Genomic DNA, 12,840 nt, shown 5'->3' on the forward strand with positions numbered 1-12,840 from the left:
GGTCCTCACCCTCTTGCATAACTTTGAATTCATCAGAGCTGCCTTTGGGGGCCAATCATTTACCATTAGGGTCTATTTTTTTTAATTCAAAACCTATTATACTGCATTGATAATAAAGCAGTTGGGCTGCTGGCATAATTTCCTCTAGTGGGCCCAAGGAACCTCAGGGTGACACTAGACATCATCATAGGTCCACCATGACTTTTCCAATGTACAGTTACATGCCCTGGTCATATGATGATGACATATTCACAGGTCCTACATGACTTTTTCTCTGCTGGGCTCTGGCTTACTGCACTCATCACATGATGATGACATCATAAAGGTCCTTCACATCCTATCTTCTCTTACTGTATAGGTAAGTGTTATTAGTGGACAGGATTTTCATCCCTGTGGACCCCATATCTGCTGTGGTTTCTCCCCTTTCAAGCTCTTTAAAGCAAAGACATAGTGGCAGTGACATATAACTATGGGTAAGTACATGAGTGACTGTCAGATTTGATAAGCTTTTTTAAATAAAAAAGGTTCCAAAATTTGACCCTAATTGGGGGGAAAAATGCCTTTTGGTTGTTTGTACACAAACTGTAGTAACAGAAGAACCAGTGGCTTGTTCTGAACAAGCTTCCAAAAATTATGCCTTAATAGGGCACATGTCTGCCTGTGTCTAAAATGTCTCACTTTTTAAAACAGCAGTAATGGAGCATAGAAACTCAGAGACAAAACATAAATGTGACCATTTAGGGGTAGTAGTAGCAGCAACAGTAGCAGCACAATGAGGTAACTAACAGGTTCAATGTGTAGGAGTAGCAGCAGTAGCAGTAATGCCTTCAGCAGTGAAGTGTAAAACCTCAGAAAGTAGGATATATGTATGGTCTCCTTCAGTTTGTTTAGTAATGGCAGCAGTAGCAATGCAGTATGTATCCTAACAGACAAGGTAGTAGATGTGCAGCTATATAGGGGTAATAGTGTTGGTAGTAGCTGCTGTAGCTACAGTACAGAATAGGACATAATGGACAAGTTAGAAGATGTGCAGCTCTGTTGGAGTAGTAATAGTGAAACCAACGATAAATAGCCACTGTCTGCAATAGCAGATCCATTCTTTGTCCTCAGCTGTATGTATGTGAAAATCCTCATGGATCCATGATTGATTCATTTTAACAAATGTAATGATTTCTACACTTCTGTGGGACAATTTTTTTCCGCTTGGATGTGATGGCAAAACCTGGTATGTGGAATACCTTCTCTGACAGTAAACTAGAGAATGGACAAGGCAGTACACTAATAATAAACTAGGCCAGTTCTGGCCACTGTTCCAATTTCCCTACCCAGAGGTCCATGAGATCAGTGAACAGGCTATGAGCAAGAGGAAGAGCACAGTCCAGGTGGGAAAGCTGCAGAGTGGTGGCAAGATGTTTAAGCTGTTCTTCTTCCGCCATCCCTTGTTGCATTAGTGTAGGCAATTGCTCTAATATAAATATCAGGGAGGTTACATTGTTGATGTCACAGTTGTCCCTATTTTCAAAAGTACATAAGTACGTGACACGTTTCCCTCTTGAACCGCCAAACTCAAAATAGCACATTCTTTCAGCTGTGAAGGTCTCATGAATGATGTAAACTTTGATCTCTTTATGCTGTTCCTATAGACCTTTCAGCATATGCAAGGTGGGATTGCCAGGGATCAAGTGATGCAAATGAAGGAGGGTGATTTACAGATACTTTCCCAGTACATGGTCTGCAACTTCTGCAAGCCACAATACTTTTCTAAAGCGTTTTGATTAAACTCATGTGTTATTTCCTCCAAATATTATGCAGCCACAATGTTTCTGCCACTGTTACTAACCACGTTACCCAGTTGTTTTTGGAGGAGAGAAATCCTGTGGGAAATTTTCATATTGATGCAGATTAGTAACCAATCCACTGTGTAGCTTCTCTCGCCCAGGCTCATCAGTTCCAAGACAGCATGGCAAAACTTCAAGATTGAGTCCAACACACAATAATCACCATAGTGATTATCCCGTGCTATGTTGTAGGCTCCTTTCCCTCCCTCACAATTGCCCCCTCTGTATTTCCCCTGAGTGCCTGAGCCCTTACTGCCACCACCATGACTACAGTGTCACAACTACCATCACAAGTACAGCTATGTATCTGAGTCATCAGGTACCCAACATCCACTTGAATCTCCTCCTCATAGCATTCCAAATTCTGACTGTTCTTACGTAACTCATCAACAGGAAGATTATCTGGAGTATCTTCCATGGCGCCAGACGAGTTGTTTCTTTTTAGCTGAAAAGAAGGAACCCCACTAGGAGGTGGCAATGAAGACACAGATTATGCCAAAGAAAGGCTTCTCTTGGGCCTCAAGGAGGAGTAGCAGGAGAAATGAGCTTAGCTATGGCTGAAAGGTATGGTGTCAAATGATGCCTGGTAGCCTCAATATCATCTGCTGTGACAATGACTAAGCCATCCAGCCTACAATGTTGTCTTGTTTCCCCTGAATTGAGCAAGAGGTCTGGTCACATCTGTGCAAAAATATGATCAGAACAAAGGCCCGGCAATGGTAGGTATACTGTGACAATCACTGATACGTAATCACACAAGGAGCTCCTCACGAAGCCTTTTCCTGGCGAAACGCGCGTCGAGGTACTGCTCTGCCCAGACATTCGGCGCTTCCACACATCATGGGTAATTGATGCATTCCTATGTTTGTCTCTTGTGTGAGAGACAAACACAACAGTGTCTGGTAGACCAGCCAATATCCTCCCTCCTGATTGACGGTCAGGCTGACTGCCAGGCTTTATGGGCAAACCTGCTGGCCCCTTCTGAGTTGATGTGGTCTTTCATCTTCCTCTTTCCTGCCCTAGTTCCCTCACTACCGCACTGATTTTAAATTTAAAATTGTGGGCAGCATATTTTGCACAATTTGTTTAAATCAAATGTTCAAAACTTTGAATTGATTTGGAAAGAGAATTTTTGTGAAACTTGTAATAAATCTGAATCTTTTAGAATCGATATGCTCATGTCTACTGACAACCAGTGTCGGACTGGGGTACCTAGGGCCCACCAGTAAAATTTATTTTATGGGCCCACCGTACAGATACATTCAAATATAATAAATAATCTAACAAATTTTTTATATGAACATAGGCTGGTTGAGGTGTTGTACATTGAATATACGTAGTGTAGTGCAGTAAATCTAATGTGTTATGTGCCACTTGTGCAGGGGGTGGGAGACTAGGGGCCCACCTTGCTCAGGGGCCCACTGGGGGATTCCCCTGTACCCCTGTGGGCCAGTCCAAGCCTGCTGACAACTGATTGATTATCTGTGAGAGAGGATATCTGTCCAGAGAGGTTTGATAGGGGCTTCATTTACATGTTACATAACATAAAGCTATTAGGAATCAGGTAATAACTTTTTCACGGTAATGTAGAAGGTAAAGGTAATATGAAAACAACAAGAGTCTCTTACCTTCCCGTCTACTTTCAGTTTCTCAACTTTTTTTCAGACAGGATTTTAAGGGTTTCATACATTCTCTGATTTTTTTCTTTGCAATTGATAATATTAACCGGGATCCTGACATTTTACCCAATATTACCCTGGGATACCACATATATGATTCATGCTTAGATCGGAGATTGGCTGTAAAGCATGTATTACATCTTCTGTCTGGCCCGGATACGCTGATACCTAATTACTCTTGTACAGGCCATGGCCAGCTGGCTGGTATCATTGGAGATCACCACTCATCCACCACTATTCCTGCAGCACAGATCCTTGGAATATATGGACATCCTCAGGTAATGGATACTATTTGGATAATATTTAGAGATATGCATGAATGAAAACTTAAGAAAAGGGGACTTGTCATTCATAGCAACCGATCACACTGATGATATTATTTTACAAAAGGCCTCTGAAGAATCACAGGTGGAATCTGATTTGCTGCCATCGATAGTTACTCAAAACTTCGATTCCACCAGTTTTGATGCATTTTCCCAATGTCTTTTTGTAACTAACAAATTATACTGTAAGAGGAGGGAGGAGCGAACCTCTGTCTTAGAAGTTCGGGTTTGGGTTACCGCTGAATTGTATTATCGATCCCGTGACCATGAACCAAAACGCAATTGTGTTATGACCGTGGTCACGGGATCCATAACGCACTTCGGCGGTAACCTGAATGCTAACTTTAAAACAGACGTTCACTCATCCATATATAAGAGCAATATGGTTGAGAAAAAACACATTCATCATGTTCAACCTTCGGAAGATGTATATTAAATATTAGAGAGAAAGAGCGAGATAGAGACTAGTATACTATGCTGGGTTTCTGGGCCAAATATATGCTTTGGGAGATTCTTTCTCATTATGAAGAACACTTAGTAGGTATATAACGTGTGTAAACTATTCTAGGCCAGGAAACGTTCCACTTTCCGAATTTCTGGCAAAGATATTTAACCACCTCTGGACCGCAGGATCGCGGTCCGGAGGCGGCAGTCTGAGGCAGAGTCACGTAGAGTCACACATATATGCGTTATCTCCCGTGACGCGAGATGACGCTCACAGCCGGCCCGCGCATGCGCATCGCGGGCCGGCAAAAGTTAGAGGGGGGTTACATCATCAGCCTGCCAGCCAATGATCATTGCTGGCAGGCTGATGATTTAAAAAAGAAAGAATCACAGGCCATTTAACACCTTATATTAGTAAATATAAGGTGTTAAATGGCTTCCCTGCTCCTCTGCTGGTCCTTTTGGTCGGTTGGTCTCAGCAGAGGATCAGACATCACAGTGAGTACACCAAACACCACACTTAGCCCCCAGTTCACCCCCCCATCACCCCAATTAACCCCTTGATCGCCCCTGTCAATCACCTAGTGAAAGGGAAAAAAGTGATCAGTGTAAACTGTCACTTTTTTTTTCCACTGGTATTGACTGTCAGGTTTTAGGATAGTTTAGGCCCCTTGGTTAGGTAGTTAGCAATCGGTTAGCGCCCAGCCCACCGCACCACAGTCACTGATTCGCTGATTAGCGTATCGCTAATCAGCATTGGTACTTTTATAGTATCTGTAAGTGATCAAAACTGAGCACAGTCAGATCTATAATAGTATTAGTGTCACCTTAGTTCGCCCTCCACCCAAAACGCAGTGTTTGCCCGATCAGGCCTGATCGGTCGTCCACACGTGCGTTCACCCACGCCCACCCCGCCACAGTGACAAAATTTTTATTATTTTTTTATCACTGCACAATCACTTTACAAGCGCTGCGGCGATAAAAAAAATCAGTTTTGATATTTTTTATCAAATGCAGCGGCTTCCGGTACTTCGCTAGCCTCCCATTTGTAAGACAGGCTTGCTTTTTTTTCTTAGGTAGTCTCAGGGAATACCCCCTAAATTTAGTAGTCCAAATGTCAAACAAGGGGTATTCTTCTGAAGAGGCCTACAGGCTTCTGACCCAGTCGGATGAGGAATGGGAACCCTCATCTGACAAATCCAGCGGGTCAGAATATGAACCTGTAGAAAGCAGTGGCAGTCTGACCCAAAGTTCGGACGAGGAGGTTGAGGTCCCTGATACCACCAGGTGTACCCGGCCCTGTGTCGCTAGACCGCAGGTTGCGCAGGATCCGCTTCAAGGGCAGCAGAGTGGGGCTGGCGCTGTCGGATTGGTGAGGCATACACCAGAAGCGCAGCCCACCCTGGACCTAGTACCAGCACTGCCGTACAACATGGTGAAGTGGCGAGCACCAGAAGGGCAGTTGAAGCTGGTACGGTGGCACGTGCAATAGTTACACCGTCACAGCCACCGCACAGAAAGGCCCGTAGACCCCCTAGAGTCCCTGAGGTGCTGGCAAACCCTGATTGGCAGTCCCCAACTTCAGCCGCACCATTAGTTCCCCCTTTCACCACCCAGTCTGGAGTTCGGGTTGAGACAGTCAGATCGGTTCGGCACTGGGATTTTTAGAGCTGTTCTTGACTGCGGAGCTCTTGGACATAGCCGTGGCAGAAACAAATCGGTATGCCACTCAATTTATAGCTGCCAACCCGGGAAGCTACAAACCGGATTCCCAAAAAGTTTAGGACACTAAACAAATTGTGAATAAAAACTGGATGCAATGATGTGGAGATGGCAAATGTCAATATTTTATTTGTAATAGAACGTAGATAACAGATCAAACGTTTAATTCGAGTAAATGTATCATTTTAAAGGAAAAATACGTTGATTCAAATTTTCACGGTGTCAACAAATCCCCAAAAAGTTGGGACAAGTAGCAATAAGAGGCTGGAAAAAGTAAATTTGAGCATAACGAAGAGCTGGAAGACCAATTAACACTAATTAGGTCAATTGGCAACATGATTGGGTATAAAAAGAGCTTCTCAGAGTGGCAGTGTCTCTCAGAAGCCAAGATGGGTAGAGGATCACCAATTCCCACAATGTTGCGCAGAAAGATAATGGAGCAATATCAGAAAGGTGTTACCCAGCGAAAAATTGCAAAGACTTTGCATCTATCATCATCAACTGTGCATAACATCATCCGAAGATTCTGAGAATCTGGAACAATCTCTGTGCGTAAGGGTCAAGGCCGTAAAACCATACTGGATGCCCGTGATCTCCAGGCCCTTAAACGACACTGCACCACAAACAGGAATACTACTGTAAAGGAAATCACAGAATGGGCTCAGGAATACTTCCAGAAACCATTGTCAGTGAACACAATCCACCGTGCCATCCGCCGTTGCCAGCTGAAACTCTACAGTGCAAACAAGAAGCCATTTCTAAGCAAGATCTACAAGCTCAGGCGTTTTCACTGGGCCAGGGATCATTTAAAATGGAGTGTGGCAAAATGGAAGACTGTTCTGTGGTCAGACGAGTCACGATTCAAAGTTCTTTTTGGAAATCTGGGACGCCATGTCATCCGGACCAAAGAGGACAAGGACAACCCAAGTTGTTATCAACGCTCAGTTCAGAAGCCTGCATCTCTGATAGTATGGGGTTGCATGAGTGCGTGTGGCATGGGCAGCTTGCATGTCTGGAAAGGCACTATCAATGCAGAAAAATATATTCAGGTTCTAGAACAACATATGCTCCCATCCAGACGTCATCTCTTTCAGGGAAGACCCTGCATTTTTCAACAAGATAATGCCAGACCACATTCTGCATCAATCACAACATCATGGCTGCGTAGGAGAAGGATCCGGGTACTGAAATGGCCGGTCTGCAGTCCAGATCTTTCACCTATAGAGAACATTTGGCGCATCATAAAGAGGAAGGTGCAACAAAGAAGGCCCAAGACGATTGAACAGTTAGAGGCCTGTATTAGACAAGAATGCGAGAGCATTCCTATTTCTAAACTTGAGAAACTGGTCTCCTCGGTCCCCAGACGTCTGTTGAGTTTTGTAAGAAGAAGGGGAGATGCCACACAGTGGTGAAAATGGCCTTGTCCCAACTTTTTGGGGATTTGTTGACACCATGAAATTCTGATTCAACATATTTTTCCCTTAAAATGGTACATTTTCTCAGTTTAAACTTTTGTTCCGTGATTTATGTTCTATTCTGAATAAAATATTAGAAGTTGGCATCTCCACATCATTGCATTCAGTTTTTATTCACGAGTTGTATTTTGTCCCAACTTTTTTGGAATCCGTTTTGTATTATGCCCAGCCTTTCCGGTGGAAACCCGTCTAAGTTTCCGAATTAAAAAAATTTCTGGGCCTTCTCTTCAACATGGGTCTAACCAAAAAGCATGAATTGCGGTCATATTGGTCCACAAACCCAATTCATCACATGCCCATGTTCTCTGCTGCCATGTCCAGGGCACGATTTGAGGCCATCCTGCGTTTCCTGCACTTTAGCGACAACACCACATCCCGTCCCAGAGGCCACCCAGCTTTTGACCGGCTCCACAAAATTCGGCCCCTATAGACAACTTCAACAACAAATTTGCAGATTTGTATACCCCTGAGCAAAATATATGCGTAGACAAGTCCCTTATACATTTTACCGGGCGCCTTGGCTTCAAACAATACATCCCAAGCAAGCGCGCCCGGTATGGGGTCAAATTGTATAAGCTCTGTGAAAGGGCCACAGGCTATACCCACAAATTTCGGATCTATGAGGGTAAAGATCAGACCCTGGAGCCGGTTGGTTGCCCTGACTACCTAGGGAGCAGTGGAAAGACAGTCTGGGACTTGGTGTCACCCTTATTTGGCAAGGGGTACCATCTTTATGTGGACAATTTCTACACAAGTGTGCCCCTCTTCAGGCATTTGTTCCTAGAACAGATTGGCTGCTGTGGCACCGCGTGACCTAGTCGCACGGGCTTCCCCCAACGGCTCGTTACCACCCGTCTTGCAAGGGGGGAGAGGGCTGCCTTGTATAATGAAGACCTGCTAGCGGTGAAATGGAGAGACAAGCATGACGTTTACATGCTCTCCTCCATTCACGCAGACACGACAATACAAATTGAACGAGCAACCAGTGTCATTGAAAAGCCCCTCTGTGTCCACGACTATAATTCGCTCATGGGAGGGGTGGACTTCAATGACCAGATGTTGGCTCCTTATTTAGTTTCCCGACGCACCAGATGCTGGTATAAGAAGGTGTCTGTATATTTAATTCAATTGGCTGTATATAATAGTTTTGTTCTCTACAGTAAGGCTGGGAGAACTGGATCCTTCCTCAAATTTCAGGAAGAGATCATCGAGAACCTCCTGTATCCTGTATTAGGGCCTATTCACACAGAGCTGCTGCAAACCTCTCCTTTCACCTGGGACAAAGTGCATAATGTACTTTGCCACATCTCTGGGCGATTTGCGCTTTGCACATTGTCCCATGGGGAAGAAGAGGTTTGTCCTATAAAGGTAAAAAAAAAAAAAACACCACTAAGCAAAAAAGTTAACGTTCTGTTCAAAAAGAGGCTGAACAGAAAAAAAAAATCTCATTACCTGTATGCTCAATATAAGGAGAATAGCAGAAACTCCTAATGCTGGCCATACATGTAATGATTGCGGAGACCCTCAAATGCCAGGGCGGTACAAACACCCCATAAATTACCCCATTTTGGAAAGAAGACACCCCAAGGTATTCACTGAGGGGCATATTGAGTCCATGAAAGATTTACATTTTTGTCCCAAGTTAGCGGAAAGGGAGACTTGAGAAAAAAAATAAAAATCAACTTGTGCCAAAAAAAAATAATTCTATGAACTCGCCATGCCCCTCATTGAATACCTTGGGGTGTCTTCTTTCCAAAATGGGGTCACATGTGGGGTATTTATACTGCCCTGGCATTTTAGGGGCCCTAAAGCGTGAGAAGAAGTCTGGGATCCAAATGTCTAAAAATGCCCTCCTAAAAGGAATGTGGGCCCCTTTGCGCATTTAGGCTGCAAAAAAAGTGTTACACATGTGGTATCGCCATACTCAGGAGAAGTTGGGCAATCTGTTTTGGGGTGTCATTTTACATATACCCATGCTGGGTGAGATAAATATATTGGTCAAATGCCAACTTTGTATAAAAAAATGGGAAAAGTTGTCTTTTGCCGAGATATTTCTCTCACCCAACATGGGTATATGTAAAATGACACCCTAAAACACATTCCCCAACTTCTCCTGAGTACGGCGATACCACATGTGTGACACTTTTTTGCAGCCTAGGGGGTGTCTTCTTTCCATAATGGGGTCACTTGTGGGGTAGTTATACTGCCCTGGCATTTTAGGGGCCCTAATGTGTGAGAAGTAGTTTGAAATCAAAATGTGTAAAAAATCCCCTGTGAAATCCTAAACGTGCTCTTTGGAATGTGGGCCCCTTTGCCCACCTAGGCTGCAAAAAAGTGTCACACATGTGGTATTGCCGTACTCAGGAGAAATTGAGCAATGTGTTTTGGGGTGTCATTTTACATATACCCATGCTGGGTGAGAGAAAAGTCTCGGCAAAATACAACTTTTCCCATTTTTTTTTATACAAAGTTGGCATTTGACTGAGATATTTATCTCACCCAGCATGGGCACATGTAAAATGACACCCCAAAACACATTGCCCAACTTCTCCTGAGTACGGCGATACCACATGTGTGACACTTTTTTGCAGCCAAGGTGGGCAAAGGGGCACAAATTCCAAAGAGCACCTTTTGGATTTCACAGGGCATTTTTTACACATTGTGATTTCAAACTACTTTGCACACATTAGGGCCCCTAAAATGCCAGGGCATTATAACTACCCCACAAGTGACCCCATTTTGGAAAGAAGACACTCCAAGGTATTTTGTGATGGGCATAGTGAGTTCATGGAAGTTTTAATTTTTTGTCACAAGTTAGTGGAATATGAGACTTTGTAAGAAAAAAAAAATCATCATTTTCCGCTAACTTGTGACAAAAAATAAAAAGTTCTATGAACTCACTATGCCCATCAGCGAATACCTTAGGGTGTCTACTTTCCGAAATGGGGTTATTTGTGGTGTTTTTCTACTGTCTGGGCATTGTAGAACCTCAGGAAACATGACAGGTGCTCAGAAAGTCAGAGCTGCTTCAAAAAGCGGAAATTCACATTTTTGTACCATAGTTTGTAAACGCTATAACTTTTACCCAAACCATTTTTTTTTACCCAAACCTTTTTTTTTTTTATCAAAGACATGTATAACAATAAATTTATCGAAAAATTTATATATAGATGTTGTTTTTTTTAAAAAAAATTCAACTGAAAGTGAAAAATGTAATTTTTTTGCAAAAATATTGTTAAATTTTGATTAATAACAAAAAAAGTAAAAATGTCAGCAGCAATGAAATACCACCAAATGAAAGCTCTATTAGTGAGAAGAAAAGGAGGTAAAATTCATTTGGTTGGTAAGTTGCATGACTGAGCAATAAACGGTGAAAGTAGTGTAGTGCAGAATTGTAAAAAGTGGTCTGGTCATTAAGGGTGTTTAAGCTAGGGGGGCTGAGGTGGTTAAACTAGCTTTCCTAAGCCTATCTGATGTAAGCAGATGTAAAACGTGCTCATTTTCATAAATTGTTCCCAGAAACCGAGAGGATCGTTGACTGGCATACACTAATCCTCATGCATACTTGGTGTCCTCCATAAAGAAAAATAGTACCCTAACACCAAGGCCTCTGAGGCTTATTTTCCAGAGAAGCATTCTGTAGGGTTGTAAGCACAGCAATAGTTCTATTAAGAGGGATTGAGAGGTTGACCATGGGGGACTCATTCATTCCAGGGGAGTCTGGATGTGGAATCAGCATGAGTAGAACACATAGTGACACAATGACAGAGTCTGGAGGTGGCAGCTGCAGGAGGAGAACACAGAGTGGCCCAATGACAGAGTCTGGTGTAGGCAGCAGCATCAGAAGGCCACATAGTGGCACAATGACAGAGTCTGGATGTGGCATCAGCATGAGGAGACTACCAAGTGGCTGTCACAAAGAGGGGTAGAGGGTAGTGACCACTGGCTCCACCCACACCCCTGTCCCTGCCTATTTGCACCACTCGTCCTAGGCAACTAGGTACAACTGGACGACATTCCCTAGCCTGGGTAAGTGCGGAGGGACATACAAGATAAACAACAGATATGTCAGCAAGCCGAGTCAGAACCAGGATGTCGCTAAAGTACAAAAGGATAATCAAAAAGTCAAGTCCACGCCAAAGGTCAGACCAGGAGAAGCCAATAAATGCAGGGAGCAAGCAGGGACAAAGTCACGAAGCGGAGTCGGGAATCAAGCCGCATGTCACACAGAACAAGTTCAGGAAGAGACTGAATTCACAGGCAACCTGTGGCCAGCAGGCTGCCTGTTAAATAGTGGAGAAGAGGAGTCATGTGACGTGGCCAGTGTCACATGACTTATTCTCCTGAATCCAGCCGAGCATCGAGTGATCAGCTCGGCTCTCAGGCTTACCGCAGTTGAACCCGAGACCAAACTGTTCACAGTTCAGAAGTTACACTGTCAGCCTCAGGATTAGGTGATGGAACAGATGAAACAGAACTAAATCTCGGGTGAAAACCAAAATTGCAGAAAAAAAACTGAGAAACCCCTGTTGTTGATGGCAAACTCTGCCAAAGGGAGATATTTCACCCATAGTTGCTAGTTATGAGAGATGCAAGATCTTAAAAACTGCTCAACGGCTTGATTAAGGCGTTTGGTTTGTCCATTCGACTCAGGATGAAAGGCTGAAGAGAATGACAAAGATATATCACATCTCTGACAAAACGCTCTCCAGAACTTGGAGACAAACTGAACACCTCTGTAGGACACAATATTTTCAGGAATACCATGTAAACGTACCACCTGTTCAATAAACACAGAAGCCAGAGTCTTGGCATCAGGAAGTTTGGCTAACGGAACAAAGTGTACCATCTTACTGAATCTGTCGACCACTACCCAAACCACCGACTTCCCATCCGAGGGAGGTAAGTCAGTGATGAAATCCATCGAAATATGTGACCAGGGTTTACTCGGAATGGGTAGTGGTCGTAGTTCACCAGCAGGACGTGATTTGGGCGTTTTGGACCTGGCACATACCTCACATGCAGAGACATAAGATTTGACATTCCTGGATAGTGTGGGCCACAAATAAGACCTGGACACGAGTTCCTTGGTGCCCTCAATACCAGGATGTCCACACAAGACTGAGTTGTGACACTCACTCAGCAAACGGAGACAAAACTGCTCAGAAACAAATAACTTATCAGTAGGTGTTTGTGGCGGTGCTAGATGTTGTTGTGCTTCAATGAGGGAAGCCAGTTCCTCGGACAAAGCTGCCACAATAATGTTAGCTGGCATGATGGGTTCAGGAGGAATGTCAGAGGGTTGAAATGCACAGAAACTTCGAGACAAGGCATCAGCCTTTACGTTCTTACTTCCTGG

The 12,840-nt window shown here is 43.7% G+C and overlaps 1 protein-coding gene across 1 annotated transcript in view; it reads left to right on the plus strand.

Moving 5' to 3' along the window:
• Window positions 1–2,391: 2,391 nt before the first annotated feature.
• The window catches only part of LOC122924308 (vomeronasal type-2 receptor 26-like), a 101,456-nt gene continuing 91,007 nt past the window's right edge, over window positions 2,392–12,840 (plus strand). Inside the window, exons 1-2 of the mRNA XM_044275266.1 lie at window positions 2,392–2,402; window positions 3,504–3,795. Of these exons, the coding sequence (XP_044131201.1) occupies window positions 2,392–2,402; window positions 3,504–3,795 (303 nt within the window). The remainder of the gene's footprint in view (window positions 2,403–3,503; window positions 3,796–12,840) is intronic.

The sequence above is a fragment of the Bufo gargarizans genome, chromosome 1, assembly GCF_014858855.1.
Source record: "Bufo gargarizans isolate SCDJY-AF-19 chromosome 1, ASM1485885v1, whole genome shotgun sequence".
NCBI classification, from domain to species: Eukaryota; Metazoa; Chordata; class Amphibia; order Anura; family Bufonidae; genus Bufo; species Bufo gargarizans.